The sequence below is a fragment of the Pteropus alecto genome, unplaced genomic scaffold (assembly GCF_000325575.1).
Source record: "Pteropus alecto unplaced genomic scaffold, ASM32557v1 scaffold338, whole genome shotgun sequence".
Taxonomy (NCBI): domain Eukaryota; kingdom Metazoa; phylum Chordata; class Mammalia; order Chiroptera; family Pteropodidae; genus Pteropus; species Pteropus alecto.
The window spans coordinates 1,184,158-1,205,627 of NW_006441995.1; the positions used below are offsets into that span (position 1 = coordinate 1,184,158).

Genomic DNA, 21,470 nt, shown 5'->3' on the forward strand with positions numbered 1-21,470 from the left:
TCACTATTTTCCACTTTATAACTAAATATCTTGAGAGACATACTTTGAGATTATGCAAATATCCTTTTCTCCTCAAATATATGCCTATGAATTTTAACATCCATTGGTGGATCTGCCTGCAAAAATTATTCCTATGGCACACACCATGTATGTATTCATAAACGCTCAATTGGGTGAGATAAGTAAGCCCCTGTTTAAACCACTGCAGTAGGGGTTTCTATTAATTGAACCTCCTTTGAACTGTTTTTCTAATGGAGCTCACTATAACAGGGTTTTAATCTGATTAATGATACAATGAAATAAATAAAATACTTCATCATCTCTCCATCCATCCATCCATCCATCCATCCATCCATCCATCCATCCATCCATCCACCCACCTATTCATCCATCCATCCAATATTACCATTTTTGCAAAAAAAAAAAAAAAATTGAAGTGCTAATTCTTATGTCTCTCTCAGTTCTGCCCTAACTGGTGCCCCACCCCCCCCACCTTCCTGCTGTTCTGTTTGAATTGTTGTGTAAACTCATCGTTATGGCCAGACATGCAAACCGAGATGGGAACATTAATGTCTTTGAGCAGATGGTTGCCAAATCGATATGAAAAAAGAGGTGCCGAATAGTTTTGTTAGAATGTGCCATTACAGAAAATGATTCTATCATAGACGTCTCTCATTTTTGCCAGTTCATAATCCCTCATCCTTTCTTTAGGTCACCCAAATTTCCTTTGCAGAAACTCACCTCCTGTGTTCTTATTCTGGCTCTTTTAATTAAATTAATTAATTAATTAATTTGTTTATTTATTTATTTTAGGCGAGGCAACCTTTGGTTGACCTCAGAGATTGCAAGGACCTTGTCAACTTACAATCCCTTATTTTTTAATTTTTTTACGCCTACAGCACCTGGTCTTCCTAGGTGGTCTGTGGCATGGCCGTAGACAGGCACAGCCCTGCTTTGCTTCTGAGATCAGACGGGATCGGGCTTGTTCAGGGTGGCATGGCCGTAGACAGCATCTAGCTCTAGTTGGCTAATCAGAATCTCCTCCAAGATCCTTGGTGGAATTATCAAATAAGAAACTCATTCTTCCTACTGGGTTTCTACGGGAGTGGGTTCTAAACCTGTAGCTTCCACCAAACATCTTTGCCACTGTGTGGGGAAATATACTCTGAGAACAAGGCCAACACATGGAAGACAGTGACACAGTAAAGTGAGAGGAGGCGATGCTTCATGATGTCAGTCCACCACCTGGACCTAGCTTTTTATGAAGCCGGATCTACCCCGGGATTTTGCAGTTGCATGAGCCAATCAATTCCCTTACACTGTTTAAAGCAGCTTAAGTCGAGTTTCTGTTACCTGTAACCCAAAGTCCTGACAAACACAGACGCTTTTTGAGCATCTGCTACATGTGAGGGCATGTACTCAGGACTCTTCAGGATTTAAAGATGAGCCAGACGTGGCCCTTGCACTCAAGAGTCCCTTAACCTAACAGAGAACATAAGATCAGTGCATAGTTATCCACAAGAAAAGGGGCCCATGCCATCAGCCTGATTCACACATGAAGAGTTTATCTGTAGGACCACAGGGAAGTGGGTGTTGAATATCATCTAGGGAGGATTTGGAGCATTTAAGAGATGAGGGACATTGTTCCTGGCAGAGAGAAAGCCTTAGGCAAGTGTCCAGCCATGAAAAGTGTAAAAAGCTCAATGTATATTTAGAAATTCTGTATTTCATGCATAGCGGAAGTTAGATTAAAAGGAAATATTTGGGCGACAAAAACAAAACCAGAGAAAAGATTCGTTTGAAACTAGGGAGGCTCTCACTGGCAGTCTGAGGGATTTGACTGGCAGCAAGAAGGTAGAGAGGGATTTTGAGTAGGGAAATAATGTAAGGAAGATGACTTTGGCAGCAGTGAGCAGAGCTGGAGGGGAAGGGTGGGGAGGTGGTGGGCCTGTGAGGAGGCCAATGCAATTGTGCGGCTGAAACTCAGAGTGGGGCTAGGAAGGACCAGATGGAAAAAGGAGGCTGGAGGTGGATGGAATCCCAGCCTCTGAGAACATTCTGCAGAGAGGCTTTGGCCATATTTGCTCAAGAATCTTCCTCGTGGTATCATTTGAAAGCCATACTTTTTATTTCATGCTAAACATTGTCAGAGGGAGCAGTGGCAGATTCATCCTGAACGTGAGCCAAGTGGCCTGGCACGCATGCATTTAAATGGCATTCCAGACCTCGGGGCCTGGCAGACTCCCTCAGATCCCCGCCCCTGCACTGGCTCCTGCCTTACCCAGAGTTAGGGCGTCAGGAGGGAGCGTCTCTCTTCTCACTCAGTGATCTTCCCAGCAGGGAAAGTCCAGGATGAGACACGGACATCGCGGCCTTCACAGAGATGCCACTGCTTTGGCTTTACAGCTTCACAGCTCTTTCTCTCTTACCCTCCTCAAGTCCCGTCTCTGAGCACATCCTGTCAGCGCCGCCATTGCTATCCCTGGTCCAAGTCACCACCATCACTCATGTGGATCACTGCAGAGGCCTGTCCGGTCTCCCTGCTTCTTCTTCTGCCCCTCTACAGTCTGGACTCAACAAAGCCTCTAGAACAATCCTTTGAAATCACAAGCCAGATCCTGTCACCCCTCTTCCTAAAACCTTGGATGGCTTCCTGCCTGTTACTGAATAAAATCCTAAATCCTTATCATGACCCCCGAGATGCTACGTGATCCGACCAGGGGTTACCTCTTCAACTTTATTTCCTACCACTCTCCCATCCCCTTGAGCCTTTATGCTTGCTACTCTCCCTAACTCTGCTGACTGCTCTCTTTCTCTTCATGGCCCGTAACATGCCTCATCGTAGTAAAAGCTTGTATCTGTCAGGAGAGGCTAAGATACGCTACAGTAACAAACAATCTCCAGATCTCGGTGGCTCAAATAACAAAGAGTTATTTTTCATTCACCATCCCATGTCTGTCGTGGTTTGGCAGAGCGGCTCTGTTCACTGTAGTCACTCCAAATTGACAGAATAGTCACCATCTTGAACATTGCTGGTTGCTGTCTTATAGGAAAAGAAAGAGATTCTTGAGGGTCTTGCAATGGCAATTAAATGTCAGGCTCAAAAGAAACACATGTCACATCTGCTCATGCTCTTTGTCCAGTCACTTGCCTCAGTCAACCAGAAGGGAACCCAAATCTGTAATCTTACCACGTGGCCAGGAGTGGAAGGGATCTATAATTATTTAATGAACAGAACTAGTGATGACCACAGTGGCTTATTTCTCTGTATGTGTGGCATGGATTAAAACACTTTGGAGTGTCTTCCAGCCTAACTATTATAAAATATGGCAGGGTCAGCCAGGTGGGGTTAGGGTAAGGTATGGGTGGAGAATGAGGACAGGGGAGGAAGGTTGGTTACCTCAGCTCAAGCTCAGGGAGAAATGAGAACATGGCTGAGTTTGGCTGCTCACTGGACTAGTCCAACTGATGCATGTAAGAAAATGTGGTGACCATTTGTCAGGTCCTTCAGGCTGAGGGTGCCTTATACTGATGGTGGACTAGAGAGATCCCCCTGCCCAGAAATAACTTACCTCCTGCTGTCTGAAATTCTTCCATTAGAGATTTATTCCTTTGGTTCTAAAATGATATTCTCCAGGTCGTGTCCAACAGAACACTTCTATTAGATGTGAACAGACGCTCCTTGGTCAAATAAGAATGTGAGCTACTGGGTTAAATAAAATTAAACAGGTTTTTCCTCTGTAGGCCTTCTCAGGGCCTTTTTAAATATGTGAATGTGTATTGTCTTTCCCTGAGAAGGGACCAAAAATGTGCGGCATTTCCCCATTTTTGAAATCAAGGAATCCTTTCCTCCATAAATACCTTCCTAGTGTTGAACTCGGCAGTTTGGGAAATGCTGATCCGGGGGCCTTTTCAGTCCTCTTGAGTCCCCTGTGCAAAGTAGATGTCTCCGGGACAGGCCTGTCATGGAGCATGAAAACAGTGCAGACGAGGCCTTGAGAGAATGGGATTTGAGAGAACTGTTTGGGGTAGCAGAGGGTCTGAAAGAGAGAGATCAGATGTGACAATCGAAAGCAATCTTCTCCCCAAGGGGCCACTGAGCTGGAGCCGGGCGGAGCAAGAGCTCCCTGTCCTGCATCGGTCCCACTATCGCTGGCCTTGCTGCTTCCCTTCCTCTCCTGCCCGGGGAAGCTCATTGGTCCTGCTTTCCAAAGCTCTGGCCTTGCTCCACCTTCCCTTAACCTCACACCAGGATGTTTCTAGTCTTGCTGGCTTAGCTCTCAGAGTCCCTTCTGCTTGTAATGCCCTCTCTTTTCCCAGCTCTGATCTGGGAAATTCCTGCTCATCTAATAATCCATGCAGGCAGCCACCTCCAGGAAGCTGTCTTTGATACCTTTCTCTGCCCTCCAGCCTCAGCTGGAATTTTTGTCCCTCCTCAAAGCTCCCATAACATACTTTATTCCTGCCTTCATCGCGTGTATTTTAATCTATTTCTGTCCCTCTAATCTGGGAGCCCTTCACGTGTGGGCTTTATCTTTACATTGTTTTATCTTTATATCCTCCCCTGGTAGGACATAGATGCTCAAAAATTAATTGAATGAATAAGGGATAGGCATGCAGCAAGAAGTGGGTTAAAATCCCCCACATATACCACTTTAAAGAATTTCCCAAATTAGTGTACTCCGCATGTTTAAAAACCTCCTCCTTGCACTTCATCGCCAGCTCTGCTGCGTCTTCGATTTCCCAGATTCTCGGGTCCTCTCTCTCCCTCCCTCGCCATCTGCCTTCCGTCTGACCTGTTCTCCCCGATATCGTCACCTCCCCGTCTGCTCTGGGTCATCTGCTAGATGTTGTCCTTTCTCAAAGACCGTGAATGAGTCTTGGAATGTTACTGGCCTGCCTTAGATTTGTTGCCCTAAGTAGGAAGTAAATGTAAATATCTTGAGAAGAGGAACTAACTTGAAGGGTGAGAAGAAGATTTTTTTTTTTTTTTAAGGAGGTTGGATTTAGTGATTGGGCGAGAATGGGAAAACTAGAAGGAAACTAACGGCAACTGGAGGACGTGGAGAGTTTGTTGTCAGCAGTGCACGGTGGCTGCATTCTGACTTTTGTGGATTCTAGACATTGTCGCTTTTGTGGGCCCTTTCTCTATAAAAAATATTAAAAATAATGTGACTGTGTTGGCATAGAAAGAGGATTGTAATCCGGGCTGGATTTGTTATTACATACTCTTTTTATATTTAATTTTTTTTTTGATTTTAAAAATATTAACATTAAAACATTTTTTTGGACCTCTGACAATCTCGTGGCCCCTACACAAGGTATGTGCTGTGCCTGAACCCACCATCCTGCCCACGGCTCCTGGGACACACAGTGCCCTTTAGTCTTTTTGGGTCACACTGTTCCTTCCGCCTAGAACGTCTGTCCCTCATCCCACCCCCACCTTTTGTCCCCGTCCACCTGACAGATTCCTGCTTCATACCCAAGGCCCAGCTCGAATATCACTCTCTCTTGCCAGATTTAGCAGATTAAAATGCAGAATGCCTAGTTGCACTTCAGATAAACAGCAAGTAATCATTTTAGTAGAAGTCTGTCCCACATATTGCATGGCTCAAATCTTGCATGAGACAGAGTTATTCTAAGAAATTATGCATGTTTATCTGAAATTCAGATGATCTGGCACTCCAACTCTGTAGCTGTCCCGGACTCGTTTTCCTTTCAGGTTTTCTTCCCACCTGCTGCTCGCTGAGGCATTCTAGCGCGCTCTGTGCACCTGTCACCACACCCCCGCTGTCAGTCTACATTCCCATCATAGTGACCCTCACCTGCCACGGGCAATGCCTAGGTTGTCACATGTGAGTAAATGGGTGCTTTCCCTTTATTTCCCCTCACTATCTAGTTATTTTCAGGGATGACTTGGTAGCATTAGGTTTTAATTTCATCCAGGATGAGACAAAGGTTGAGTTAACTCTTGCGTGGGATTACCGGAGCTCTTCTGTTTACAAAGCTATGTCTCAAGATAACGCTTTGGGATGAGACGTTTTGTTATCTGATGGAAGACAGCCTGAGGCTGGTGGCTTATACCTACATTCCCTCCCTGCCACCGTTCTGAGAAACAAAGGGGAACAGTATGAGGTCTCTGGCTCCCTCTGCCCTATGATTCTGGGGTCAGACAGCAAATCAGCTATGGCCCAAGCAGGACCCTGCATGTGAAGGCGGGGTAGGAGGTAGCTTTCTGTTTTTGAGACTTAGGTTCAGAAAATTCTGACTTTCCACCTTTACCTTGGGGTGGATTTGTTCTTTCAAAAGTTCTTTTAAACCTTTACTTCAACCAGTGGTGGCCACATGGGAGTAAACCAGCCTGAGATGATCTCATGGGCGTAGCCACACGAGACCTTCAGCGCCTGGAGTGCGGGCTCCTGATCAGTGCTCTCACGCCATTCCCTGTAGCAAGGAAGTCAGGGCCAGGAGCCCAGTGGAGGCAACGTTCCTTCTGGGGACCACAACGAGGGCCACTCAATCCCTCTGGACTGTGGACCAGCCAAAGTACTGGCGGTTCTGAAGTTTGAGCCTGGTGAGGGTTTTCAGCAAGCAAAACCGCAGGCGGTTTCATGGTCCCATCCATCTGGAATTCTGCACGTTACACCCCAGCTGGACTGTCACAACGTTCGCTAGTTTGATAAAGGCTTCATGTCCCTTTTAAACTTTAAAAAACTGTATGATGTTGTTTAACTCGATGCTTTCCAAACTTATTTGATCAGAGAATCACCCCCTCCTCCTTTTTTTGAAGCGCTTCTTACCCTGTTAGTCATCCTGGAAACACACTTTGGGGAAATGGGTCTAAAACAGGAGCGGAAGTAAGCAAGAGTTTTACAGTCTTTGCATGCCCTCTTCAAGTCACTAACTTCCTACCAGAATTTGGCTTAGAGGAAGTGTGGCTGGCCTCGGCGCTGGCCTGGCAGAAGAACCCTAAATGCCCTACCCCACAGTGGGTACCAGAGGCTCCATCAAGTCTCAGTGCAGGGAGCTGGCGGGCGTCAGGAAGGAAGGGCGTTTCGGGCAAAGTGTGGTGCTGCACCGAGTGCTGTCTGCTGCAAAGCCTAGGCCGGCGGCCACTTTGAAGAGTCTTAAGAGCGTCAGGGTTTTGTTTTGGGTCTAAAACACCACACAAGGCCACCTTTTAATAGTCACAAGGCCACCTGTGACATAGCACGAGGTGTGTGTCATCTGAGGAGGAAGCATGCTCTCTTCCCCCAGCCCAGGGCAGTGGCATTTCCTCCCTTCGGTGTGTTTTTCTTGCCATCAGAATATACTAAGCTCAAGGCCACCATTTGCACAATTCCAGGGATTCTGCTGCATTGCCACATAGAACCGACGTGAATGGCATCACCCAGAGTTGTGCAAAGTGGTGGCTGCATCCAAGTATTTGCCTGCCTCTGGGTTTGCCAGGATGCTCCTTATTTGTTGGCACTATCTATTTCTTAAGTCCTGCCTCAATGTCACCTCTAATTAAAGCAGGCTCCCCGTTAGTTTTTATTATATCATGTTTGGATTTTTTTATAGCAGTTATTATCATTTGGATCACTACATATTTTTTACTTTTTGAATATTGTCTATCTCCACTCAAATAAAATACCCAATCCACGAAGGTGGAGATTTTTGTTTTGGCCGCTTTTGCATGGCTAGTGCCTTAAACAGTGCCTGACGTGTTCAAGTGTAGGCAATGCCATAAGTATTTGTGAAGATAAATGAAGAATGACTTTGCAGTTTTTCCCCCACCTGGGTAGTGATTGGTTGTGGAGAGTTGACAGGCAAGGCCACTGACCAACCAGTGGGCTGTGTGATGGTGAAGGGGACAGCCTTCTAATCTAGGGCTCGACTGGTAACAAATGCTCGTGGATGGCTGCCTGACCCAGCTGTGGTCCCCAGGCACGTGGGGAAGTATAGAAGTACAGGGAGCAATAGAAATGAGTTTTTATTTGTAAAAAGTTACAAAATGATATTGTACAAAAATAAAGTCTGTAGAGAACTTTGGTTGAGTAACACAAACGACTGAGACGGATCAGAGAAGTTGGAACTTCCAAAGAAGTGTACTCCTTACTGGATCAGGTGGTATCGCAACGATAAAGAAAAATCACAAACTTTACCCTTTTGTGGATTTGGTGGAGAGATTTGTTTCAGTTAAAACCTGCTTATGGTGTATAGGTGGTGCTGAGAACAAGTTGTCAACACCCACTGAATCTTACAGCCCCTCTGGGCAGGGACTCTCCGTGGAGAGCTGGGGATGGCTGAGTTGACACCTGTGGACACCAGCCACCAAACTTTCCAGGGCTGTCTGAATCAGACAGACGATCTTCAAATTGTGCTTCATGAATGACCAGACTGCTGGGTCTGTCACTCTTCTGAACAGCAAGGTCCACCCTCTGGCCCCAGGAGAGTGGGAGAGAGGACCTCTTTCTCTGTTTGAATTGTGCAAGGGGAGCAGAAAGGACAGAAAGGGGTAGAATGATGGAGAACTTGGGTCTTTTGGGGCTGGAGGGAAGGGATATCTGGTAACTGCTGCCTCTTGGTTACTTTGTAAAATTAACATGATTATTTGAGGGAGGCCAGTAAGGTCACTGAATTGCTAAACCTGTTATATTCTTGGGTTAATAGCCACTAAGGTAGTGATAGATAATCTCCTTGATAAAAATCCCTTTTATGAAACGTGCAACGAGTTCTATTATAGGTCCCTGTGCATTGCGCATGGGTCGGCTGCCAGGCAAATCCACAGTCTGGGGCACATGTGAGGTGGTTGTTCCCATCCTCACTTTCTCCCCTTTCAAGACGTTCATCTTAGAGGTAGCACACTCAAGCCTTGGCGTGTGGCTGGGACAGACACGTCTTCCTCGTCTACCCTTCTGGGCCACTTTCTTCACAGGGAGGGATGGGGTATATAGGGACAACAACTATAGCTCTAAGACGACAGCCAACAGGCTTTTACGGCAACCAGCAGACCCCACTTCCGGAAGGCCGGCAGTGCACACCTTGGCCGCAGTGGGCACAGCCCATTCCTCGGGAACGGTGGGCAGAAGGATGGAGGAAGGGTCTCTGCTCAGGGTGAAACCCTGGCTACCTGACGGGATTTTTACTTTTAGGTCAACATAAACTCCAGGACTACCTACTAAAAGGAATTTAACCTTTCATATATATGGTTATGCATATCATAGATAGATATATGCAGAGGGGAATAAGAGCTTAAATACAACAGAAAATGGAGCATATGGCATTTCTGTTCAGAGATGGAGCAACGAAGAAATAAAACCAAGTGCCAACGGTGTCTGCACACTGCTTCCGAAAAGGGGGCCTGTCGGGAAAGTTCCTTTTGACACATTTTTTTTTTTTTTGTAAAAATAGAAAAAATAGTGAAGATGCAGAAACTGGGGACATTAATGAGAGCTTTTCTTAAAAAGGTAAAGTAAGTGATTTTTACCTAGCAAAAAACATTTTAATACTTTGAAAAGCATGGACCCTTGTTCCCAATTAAAATTTCCTTTATCACCTTTCTTTAGATTTTGTGAGCACATATACTTTGGCACCTTTGAAAAGAAACTTTAATAAATAAGGGGAGAAAAGAGAAACTCATTAGTGAACGGTAATAAATAACAATAACTTAAATCTCAATAAATATCTTCTCTATATTTCTGTATCTGAAACAGATGCATTGCATCGAGTAGCTTCTCTGGTCACTGGTGACCATGCATAAACGGAGCGGGGGTGTATGTAACATCTGTCTCCCTGTAAACTGACAGGCTGTGGGCCTCCTGCCCCAGTGAGCGGGGGGCCTAACCCCCTCACTCTCCTACGTGAATGCTGCCGAAAACCACAACTGGTTTCCTGTTTCCAAGGACGTAAAGCAAATACCTTCAGGTTGGATTTTAGTCCTGAGGACAGCCTTTTTGGTTCCTAGCCAACTTCTTCCCACCCCACATACCATGTTAAGAATCAGTCACCAGCCTTTCACAGCTCACTGGCTATAGTAAACCTCAGGCCTTAACTTTCAAATTCAAAGGTTACCATCTCTTGTGTCTTTGCTTTTCCGCCCTCCCCCCCGCCCCTCCTTTCCGGGGTATGTCTCCACTGAGTGACAGAAAAATAAACTTCTTGCTTTCAGCAGTAAAACATAATGACAAGGAATGACACCAGGATTACATTTCCCTGGTGTCTCCAGACATGTGAAAACAAACCACAGGAGATACACTGGTTTGGTTTCTAGTGCATCCGCATCTGCGCCCATGACCGGTGACGGTGGACTGTATCAGATGAAACAGTGGCAACACCCAACCAGGGACACCGGCCCTGAGCTTCTGGTGGCATCAGCCGCCGCGGAGGAGAATCCAGACGGCTGCTTTCTCTCTCTCCTGTCCAGTTTTCTGTAGCTGGATCTCCCTTTACCAGGCTCCCACAACAGCTGCCTTCCTCCTCTCTCTTCCGCCTCTTCCTCCTCTGCATCCTTGGTCCTCATCTTCCATTCTGGGCAAACATTTCCTGGGAACCTTGGTCCCTTTCTTTGCACTGTAGCAGGAATTCAATACACAGCGGTCTCTGGAGCCGAGTCAGATACATCCACACCTTTTAGCGGAATGCTTTCTTAGAATATGGTAAACCAGGTTATCATCTAAAAACGACAGGTCGTCGTCGAAGGCAATGGGTCTGCAACAGGCCTGCCCTACTTTGTCACTCACCAGCCTTCTATTTTTGGATAAGTTTTTTAATATTTTGTCGTACATTGTCTCGGCGGCGTCGCAGGAGCCACTGCAGTACCGAAAAATCAGTTCCTCCTTGGTTTCGTAGCCCAAACCCAAGTCAGTGACATTCAAATGGACGGCCGTTAGGACGCAACCCCGATTTTTGCCCCTCTGGCCTCGCCAACCTTTCCTTCTGGAACCCTCCGGGTTGGCGGCTGTGGCCTGCCGGTTCCGCTCTCTTCTGGGGAGCACTGCCATTTGTTTGTCTGGCGACCTTTTCAGTCTTTTAATGGTAGCTTGAATAAAATCCATGACGTCATCGAACTGATCAGGATAATCCTCTGGCATATTTGCTATTCAACAAGAAAACAGAAAAGGTCACGTGAGACAACAACAGTGATCATTTCAAATCATCTTCCAGACCAAAGTGCCTCCTCAAGTCAGTCGTGATGGACCCGCAGTGAAACTATTGGCCTGTCGAGCTAAGGGGCCCCTGTAACTCCCTAAGAAGAGAGGCTAAAATGCACCCTCCAGGACTCCACAGAAGGAAAATTATTCAGTTGAAAGAGGGGACTAACATGGAGGGTGATACATTTCTTTGTTGAAAACAAATCTTTAGAAGTGTAGTTTTCATTCGAATATCATCTGCCATTTTTACAAGTCTGTACTGAGGTTGCTGCGAGCAGACTGATCCTCAAAGGCCATTTTTCTTGTCTAATAACATAGCGTAGAGTAGTGGTTTGCAAACATGACTGTGTTGAGAATGAGCTTGGTGAAATGCAGATTACTCTAGGCATAGGTGTGGGGAGGAGTTCAACAAATCTGTATTTTTAACACGCCCTGGAGGAATTCTGGTGTAGGTGATCCATGGGCCATATTTGGGAAATCCTGAAAAAAGGATTATCTCAAATTGAGAAGTCTTCCAACATTGCTACTTTCATTCGAAAGACTAAGTTCTCTTCCCTGAAATCCATCCCAACTTAACACCTCTTGGCCAAGTGGGACAAAAACCATTTTGATAGAACAAAGGAAAAGCTCATGAACTCAACCATATTTTAAAACCTTCTTAAAAAAACATTAAGAAACTGAAAAACAGCATGCTTTTCACTAACAAAGAGACTAATTTGCCACTTCCTTGGAATAGCATTAAAAAATATGGTAATACTGTATGATGACACCGAAGTGTGTCATAGCAGCAAGTGGAATGAGATGCTCTTTGTGGACAAATGGAGTCTGACCCCATGGTGTGGTCCAGCCTCTGCTGCAGGTTCCTGCTGTCTTTGGCTGTGAGCAGGACGAGAGCAGGACATACACTTTAGGGACATCACATGGAGGAATGACGAGGCAGTGTTGCTAAGATATTTGAGGCCTTTGGGAAGGAATGAGATTTCTCTTGGTGTTTTCTGCTTTGTTTCAGCATTTGCTTTGGCTGATCAAGCAAGAGAAGATTAACTATTTGAACAACTTAATACAGTTCTAAAAGAGGAAGGCAATTCAAATGCCTTTATTAGGTACTAGACCTTTTATGCTCCCCTCATCCCATTTCCAGGTAATTTAGTATGTTTAGGGTTATATGTGGCTTAAAGAAATAGACCACAAAAGAGTTATTAGCAAGAGTGAATGGTTTTTGCCAAAACCATGTTAAAGCAGAGAAGGATTACATTATGCTTAACCCACAACAAATTGTTTTGTCATGAACTGATTGTTAAAACAGGTATCACGTATCCTATTGTGCAAAACAAAATACAGCTAAGGTGACTTGACCACCTCTCTCTCTCTCATCTATCATTTATCAATTGATAATCGATTCATCTATAGATCGATTGATAGATAATACATATCAAATATATGATATATAGTAATAAATAGAGTGGGGATCGTGTGAATCCCCAGAGCATCTTGTTGCCCGATATCTAAAATGTGGCGTTGGATGCTATGCTTTGCTGCACGGAAGCCATGAAGCTGCTCCCACCATGGTCCGAGCTCCACCAGCTCTTGCCTGGATAACCACGACAACCCCTGAACTCTCTCATGCCAGCCTTACCCTCCTTAAACCTATTTTCCACTCAACAGCCAGAATGACATTCTTAAAATTTTTAATGCAGCTCATGTTGCCCCTCTGCTCCAAACCCTCCAACAGCTCCCCGCTTCTCTTAGAGGAAAAGCCAAAGTCCACAAGGGCCTGAGGCCCTACCTGACCTGCCTACCGCCTCTCCTCAAACCTTTGCTACCTCATCTTCTATGTCTCTTCCCCTCACTGCATCCCTCCAGCTTCCCTGGCCTCCTCACTGTTCCTCAGACACAGGGTTTCTCAGCCTCAGTGCTGTAGACATTTGGGGCTGGGTCATTCTCTGTTGCGAGACGCTGTCCTGTGTGTTGTATCCCTGGCCTCTACCCAAGACATGCCAGTAGTACCCCGCCCCCATCCCAGTAGTGACCAACTAAAGTGCCTCCAGACACTGCCAGATGTCCCCTGAGGGCAAATCCTTGTGGGTTGAGAACCACAGGTAAGACAGAAGCAGGAACTCAGCAGGTGCACCCAGTGGCTCATTTCCCACATTCCCTTCAAGTCTTTGCTCAAATGTCTCCACAACAAGTCCCATCCTGACCTCCCTGTTTAAAATGCAATTCCTCCCCCAACCCAAACCCAGACCCTCCTGCCCTGCTCTTCTCTCCCCATCATAATACTTACTACCTTCTAACACATGGTATAATTTATTCATGTTCGTGATTTATTGTCTGTCTTTTCTGATAGAATGTGAACTCCAGGAGGCAGAGGCCTTTGCTTGGCTTGTTCACCAATGGATCTCAAGTGTTTAAAATAGGATCTGGTCCCTGGAGGCCCTCAATAATTTTTGAATGAATTAAGTCACACTAAGAGGCGGGTATAAAGAGTCAGTTTTTCAAGGGGACACTTGGACTTCAGCTATGAACCACACCATTATGAAATGTAAGGCTCCAAAATAAATAGCCCACATCACACAGGAAGCTGAGAAGCCCCGAATGGCACAGTCATTCCACGCTGCCTTCCCCCACCCCCAGAGTTGAATAATCATCTCCAAGCTAACTTACCCTCCCCAGGCTGGCTTCCTGCAGCTTTAAAGTGTTAGCTTTTTGATGCCCACTTCATCCTGAGTGTTCGGAAAGGGCTCATGCTCCCTGGGAGTAACATTTTCCCAAGGAGGACTGAAAGAGTGAGAGAGCGTTCTGAATTTGTCATTTCCTCTGAACCACTTTCTAATTGGACTTCCTTAAGAAATTCTCTTTTTTTTTCCTTAAAAAAACAAAAATTTTAAAACACTCTGATTTAAAGAACTACTTATTTTGAAAAGTTTGCTGCTTATGCTATTTGTAATTTTTTCAACAATAAGCCATAAAAGAGGAAATTAGGTGTGCTCGGTTTTCAAAAATCTATACTTGTGCAGAAATGTGAACTTCAAAAACTGACATATTAGAAGTGATTAATCAAAATACAAAAAAAGTCTTCAAATTCCAAAAAAGCCATAAAAGAGGAAATTAGGTGTGCTCGGTTTTCAAAAATCTATACTTGTGCAGAAATGTGAACTTCAAAAACTGACATATTAGAAGTGATTAAATAAAAATCAAAAAAAGTCTTCAAATTCCAAAAAAGACTCTTTGTTTTACAAAAGGACTCACATGATGCAGTCCTTGGAGCCATTTAAGAACTCCTGAATAGATTATTAACCTAAAACCTTGAGAACATAGAGAGTTAAAATTGATTAAGAATCAACTGAAGATTAATAAGAGATGAGAATGAAACGTTACTAAAATTTAAACATATACTAATGGGAAAACATTTGAGCTACAAAAGTTCAACTACACTGGTTTAGAGACTCATTAATTTATATAACATGATAAATTATATAATTTTATGTGACCAGGGTTATAATAATGATTTGAATCAGCATTTATAATGTTCTTATTTCCTGCCAGATGCTTTCAAAGTTCCTGAAGAACATTTTCCCTCCTTTTTAAGACATTTTGACTGCATGGCTTTGTTCACCGGTTTTGCTTGCCAGATAAAATACAGAACACTTAAATTTAAATTTCAGAATAATAGCAAATAAATTTTTAGTAAATAATGTTTAGGACACAGTTATACCTCATTATGAGAATGTTTAGTCTCCTTTTCTTTATTTCAAATTCTAGCTGGCCTTTTCAGGGTGATGCGTGTGGCAGTGTGAATGCACCAACCACTTAGGCCTTTGGATTAGGCAGCGAACAGATCATTACTCCTGAATTAAAAGGCTTCCTGGCATCCAGGAAATAGTAAATGTTTGATGTATTAAACTGAAAGTTGTAGCTAATGAGAACTTCTCCTTTCGATGAAAAAAAACTCCCTCATCCCTTCTTGTTAATATGAACATATTTATTTAAGACCCAGGTTCAGGCCATCCGTGTTTCTCATTTAGCTGAAGGTTTCTCCTCTTCCTCTTTCTTTTCTTTCTTGAAAAACAGAGTAAAAAGATATTTATGCTAAAAGTTTTACATGGATATAAATTTTGGAAACCAGAAAAAGGCAACATTATATTTTCCACACTACAGAGCAAATAGTCCTGTCTCTTCAACTAAATTCCTCATTCTGGGTGTCCTGATGCTGAGTTCATTCACAGAGAGGTCTCAGTTATCAACACTAGCCATTTGGGGGCATCAGGAGCCATGCACCTCAGTGAGCCCGTCCTTAACAATTCTGCAGAGGCCTCGGACTTGGCCCGGGCAAGTAAACTCCCGTGACGAACCAAGAAACCCACAGCTACCTTAGTCTTCCAGAAGTTCACCGAGCCGAGAAAGAAAGAAAGGCGTTTGGGTTTGGATTAGTTCCCTAAATGAAGACTTAATGTCATATCACTTTCTTCTTCATCCTATAAAAGACTTGGCAGGATGTCAGCTATACAAGCGGACCTCGTTAGTATTAACTTTGATAGTAAAACACTTGCAAACCACAAAAGAGGAGCATCATTTAAAAAAAAAAAATGGTCAAACACTTGCTCATTTCCCAGACCTACTTGGAGGAGCGATCTTGGAAAACACGTTCATTTAAAACCTAAAGTTTTTGAAAATCAAAATGTCCAGATGCATTTAAGTCACCCTTCAGTGTGCAACCAAATATTTTTGGCATCATTCTATTTAAAATATTTTAACTTTGATGTGCCCTTTGTATAAACAGTGCTGTTTAAACAAATGAAACCTTGTGCTGGGGCACAAATTCGGGAACAAACCGTTCACTGCAGAGGCTTTGCTCCCCTGATTATGGGGAAAAAATAAGTCGCCCCTGGAATGAAGGCCTGGGGTATTGAATATTTTGTAAAGTTAATTGAGCTTTTATAGAAGCAGCTATGATGCCTCAGAATACTCCCTGTAATAGTCAAACTAAAAGGTACGTAATTCAAAACATTGTCTTGGTTATGCTGGCATCCACTGAATAGAGTGTTCTCCTAAATGTTAGATTTCTTTTAAAAACAGTACAGGTTAACTATATTTTAATCAAAGGGGTCATTTTATACTCGTATTGGGTTGTCCCCCTCCTCACCCCAGCCAGGCTGGAAGTGCTAAGCTGCCCTTCAGCCTGTTTTTAATCCTTGGGCCCGAGAGGGAGGCAAGGTTATCGACAAAGCGGGGAGGAGATCACGCCTTACCCTGAGTGGAAGTGGGCTCTGAGGACAGAAGGAAGGTCTCTGAGGCTCCGAGGGGTCCAGGGAAGAAGATGGGGCTGGACTCTAGTATCCACGTGGCCCTCTCTTAGAGGAGCCATCTTCCAGGCCAGAGCCAGCCCCAAGGACACCGGGGCCACAGAGAGAAGGCCCAGGTGTGTCTTGCTCTGGGGAGGACCAGCCTCTGCGTTTCCCTGTAAATATTCAGCTTCTGTGTATTGTAAGGGAAAGGGTTAACATGCTGAGGTCTAGAGGGCTGAGCTATTACCTAAGCCAAGGCCACACAGGTGAGAGGCACATCTGGAACCAGTGCCTGAATGCCCGCACTCCAGGGAGTGCTCTGTTTTGGGGTGGGCGATACTCTGGGTATGCTGTGCCTGGGGCTGCCGAGGTGCTACGCACCCCATCTTCACGTGGAGAGCTTCCCCTGAAAGGCTGTCTGCATACAGGAGGCAAGTAAAAAACCCCCTTGGGTGGGGACATTTAATTCGATGTTCTTTGCCTACCTGTACCCCGGTAAAGTACAAATAGCTCTTTAGACCAAGTACATGAAAAACGGAAGTTCTTTTCTCCCCATCTCCCCCCCACACACGTATACACGCACATGCGTGTTTACATGAAAAGATCATTCTAAGATTAATATAACCTCTCAAGAAAATTACCAACCGATGTCATTCTTTAGAATTATTTTTACTTTTCAATAAGGTGCAAACATGATTTTCTTTTACTATTATTAAATATAAGAACTACACGAACAAACAAACAAACATGATTTTCTTTTACTATTATTAAATATAAGAACTACACGAAGGAGTCTTACCTTTATAGTTCTATATGTCACAAAATTTCATCATTCTATATTTTACATAACAGCTTCCTTAACGCACTTAAAAATATTACCAATATAAAGGGGGGACAGATGCGACTTTCACACAACATTAACTTTAAATCTAGCAACACCCTTGCGAGGCTAAAGTGGGGCCCACATATTATGTCCACTTTACACATCAGGAAACTGAGTTTGGTGAAGATCAAGACCCAAGGCTACATGGCTTGTAAATGTAGGCTGAGTTGGTTTGGTTTCAAAACTCAGACTGACTCCAGTGCTCCGTGCCACCTATTGTTTTTAAGTAAAAATTCAACGACCATGCAGCTTTCAAGTCTCGAGGCCTGTGGGAATTTAGTCTGGAACAAACACGAGATATGCTGATTTCTCCTGCACACACTTATACCAAATTCAGAACAGGAAGTGAGAAATATACTTCTGTTGGAAAATTCAGTAGAAACTGAAGTACTTCAAGTAGACTCTAAAATTAGGCTGCCATGGGCCACGGTATACAGTAAATAGTCTCCAAAAAGGGAAAAGCCATGGCTTTCAGGGGCATCTCTCCCATGTCCTGGTTCTTGCATATCACTCTCAGGCAGACCTGGCATTTTCCCAGTTAAAACCGGAAAACCAGCAGCCAAGGGCGGTGGCGGATTCAGACAGAGAGGCCCCGTCTCCGGAAGCTCCTCAAAGGCACTCTGGCACCAACTGATGAGGCTCTTGCTGCAGAGCTGGAGAGGACACAGCCTGGGATTCCAGTGCAGGGTCAGTCCCTGCCCAGCCTCATGACCTTGGACTAGTCACTTAACCCTTCTGAGGTCAACCAGACCCTCTCTGGGGCCCTTCCCAGAGCTAAAAACCCTAAGATGTGGACAGTTTCAGTCTCGGTGGGAAAGTGATGCCAGCCATTCGCTCTCAGTCACCTCTGTCAGGGAGGGGGCCACTTCGGCTGAGGCCCCTGCAGCATTCCACTCAGCCACCACCATCACAGGCCCCCATAAAACCTCACAGGAGGTATCGTAGTTTCTAGCAGTTCTTAGCCTTCCATTTTATCTCTTGGATGTTACGTTTGAAATAATCACCATCCAGTGTCTCTCAGCTCATCAAGTCATCTTCCTAAGCACTATTTAGGGGAGGTGAAAGCATGTGCAGAAAGGGCCTTGTATTTGAGTCTCAAAACTCAGGTTCTAGTGGGAGGCATCCTTACACTTCGGTCTCCATTTGTAAAGGGAGAGATGGAGCCAATAACCTCTGAGTGGACATCCTATGACAACATGCTATAATCCTTCAGTCTCTGGTAGCCCCAAATCAAACACTAACTTGTCATTTTCATAAAATCTCTATTTTAATCATTTCTGTTTTTGCTGCTTCAAGTATGTTTAGGTCATACCCAGTTCATGATTCTAAGGTTAGACTCATCCATTATAACTGCTACCAAATAGATCGTGAGAGCCCCACAGTTTGTCTCGGAAGCGATTGACCCTTGTTCTTATGTGTAGTGTTAGTTAGTCCATGAGAATGTTCCATGTCTCTGAAAAATTTTACAAAGTTTTGTCATCTGCTGCTATTTAAAAGTGTTAATTTTGCCATTTATTTGAACTAATTAGAAAAAAAGCCCATAGGCCATTAAGCACTGGAATGTCATGCATCTCACATTATGTAATGACTATCCTCACTTTCCTATTTTGGACAGAGTATTCATCTCGCATGAGACAGACTGTCCTGGTCCTAAGCTACTCTTGAGTTAACTTCAAGAGGGGTCTCCAGAATCGATTGTCCTAAGAATAATCGCCAGCTGAGACAGTGTCCTAAGTCATTGTGCCCACTGCCAGAGCGACCAGTGCAGTATCTCCACGACCAGTGGTTTGTTGACAAAAAGGCATGACATGGGTTTATTTGAAAAGTATTTGCGTCGTAAATACACCAGTGTTTTGTTGTTTTAAAAAAGCATTTCTGGATCCTCTCAAAGCAGAAGAAAAAGAGCAGTCAGAATGGAAACCATTTCAGAATATAGAAAAAGGGGCTTGGGTATACTTTTAACAGCCACTTTGTCCACCAAAATGCCATTTTATTTCCCATCTCTACCTATTTTGACCAATATTGCACACATATATCTTGAATTTTTATCCTACAACTTAACTAAGAAAACTTGTTATAAGTGTAATGGAAATTACTCCATGAATACAAATAGCCAAAAAAAACCTCACTCGGGGAGACGAAGGCTGTATTCATTCTGTTACTCAGATTCTAATTACCCTGTTCTGATTTCCACCTATGTGGTCTATACTTTTATTATAGTTATGTTAATAATTTTACAGTAATAGAGCATAGTTCTCCTGGGGGAAAAGTGTCTTTTCTTCTGCTTTTAATGCCTTTTCTCCTGCTTTTCTCCCAACAGGGTTCCACTTTTTAGCTAATCTGTGCACACCTGGTGTGAGCTAAAAGCACTCTCAGTCAGCAATAAACACCTCATGCTAAGGAGTGCACACCATGAGCTCTGCCACTGCCCTTATAAAAATTTAATGGGGAAGGGTGAGAAAGTCACCAATAAAATCAAGTGCACAAAAAGACACTTAGGAAAATAATCTTGGTGGTGTTATCAGAAGCAAGTCGTTTTTGAAGGAAACCCCAGTGGAACCTGGAAGCAGATACCTTTGCTTCTTATTCCCACAAAGCCATGCCTGCAGCCCGAGAGGCCCCAGAATCCCGTGGGATTCTGCATTTGCCCTCCCTCAGCCCTTCCCAGGGGACCAGCTGAGCAGTGGTAAAAGGCCTGAGGGGCTTGGGCAAGAGGAGGAGGGACTAAGAAAAGATGAAAAGAAAACATAAAGAGGGGGCGAAAGAAAAGTGTTCTCTATCGTTTGAGCCTGTTCGATAGATTCTGTGGTCAGCTGTGAAGAAGGACTTTCCACCCCGCCCCCACCCGGTGAATAAATTTGTTGGAATCTCAGACTTTCAGGTACTCAGCTATAAGTATCACTCAAAAACAATGGCCACTACAGAACCCCAAAGCCTGACTTTTCTCCTTGCTGACTTTCTGTCATAGCCAGAAGAGTCTTGGGCTAGCAGGAAGTGATTCTTTGGCATGGACACAAGAGCAAGTGTGGCCTCAAGCTGCCCTGGGTCCAGAGTCTGGCTAAGTTGCTTAACCATATGGACCCCCACTTTCCCCTTCAAATGGGGACAGTCACACCTTCACCATAATGAGAGAAAAGTTTTCAACTCAGTGCCTGAAAACGTTTAACAAACAGTGTCTAAAGTAAGTCCATATGGTTGTCATGTTTGTGATAATTCTTCAGCAATGTCTACATAGAGGGCAGCAGCATGAAGGTCCACGCTACCAGCTCTAGACAAGGCAAGATTACCCCAAAGGGGATGCAGATATGGGTCCTTTGTTAGTCCAGCCATTCCACATAGAAGAGGGCCTGCAGTCTCTGGCAATGTGGTCTGTGGGCAGAAGAAGGCCTGTCTTAGGAGTTTGTACTTGTGTCTTTTGCGTTCCTAAAAATGCCCGAAAATTAACCACACAAACTTCAATTTATTCTATAGCCCATGAACATTATGGCAAAGGTCAGTAGCTTCAGACTGAGGCACGTAAAGACTTTCTCCAGAGCTTACAGGTATTTTTAAGAGAATCAATTTTCACATCCTCAACTTCCATATGTGCTGCTTCCTAAAACTGGTCTGCTTACGAACACTCCTGCGGCCGGGTCTCCATTCCCAATCACCCCGCTACCTGAGAGGGGTGTACTTCTCACCCATCTCACTCGTTTTACTGTGAGGCACTGTCCAGGGGATAAACACCTGAAGGTGTCAGGTAACGACAATTGAGGCATGCATGGCTCCTTGGGACAAACTGGTATCAGTGGCTCCTGATGTGAGGACATATCATCATGAACTTAGTATTCAGAGGATGTTTACCTGAATCTAATCACATGAAAATAATCACATAAACCCAAACTGAAGGGCAGTCTGCAAAACAGCAGGCAAGATAGCTTGAACTTTTCAAAAATGTCAGTGTCATAGGAAAAAAAGGCTTGGGAGCTATTCTAGAGGAAAGGAGGATAAGGAGACATGACAATCAAATGTAATTTGGGATCCTTGATTAAGAAAAAAAGCTATAAAGGACATTATTGCCATGATTGGGGAAATCTGAATATGGCATATCAACGGATAACAGGATCATCTCAATGAAATTTCTTGAAACTGATAACTGAATGTTGGTTATATGTCAATGTCCTTGTT

The 21,470-nt window shown here is 44.2% G+C and overlaps 1 protein-coding gene across 2 annotated transcripts in view; it reads right to left on the reverse strand.

Annotated features, from left to right (window-relative positions):
* Positions 1–7,960: 7,960 nt before the first annotated feature.
* GDNF (glial cell derived neurotrophic factor) overlaps positions 7,961–21,470 on the reverse strand; it is a 25,598-nt gene continuing 12,088 nt past the window's right edge. For both annotated transcript variants that reach the window (XM_006919493.3, XM_006919494.3), the window contains exon 3: positions 7,961–11,080. In XM_006919493.3, coding sequence (XP_006919555.1) covers positions 10,596–11,080 — 485 coding nt within the window. In that variant the 3' untranslated portion in view covers positions 7,961–10,595. The remainder of the gene's footprint in view (positions 11,081–21,470) is intronic.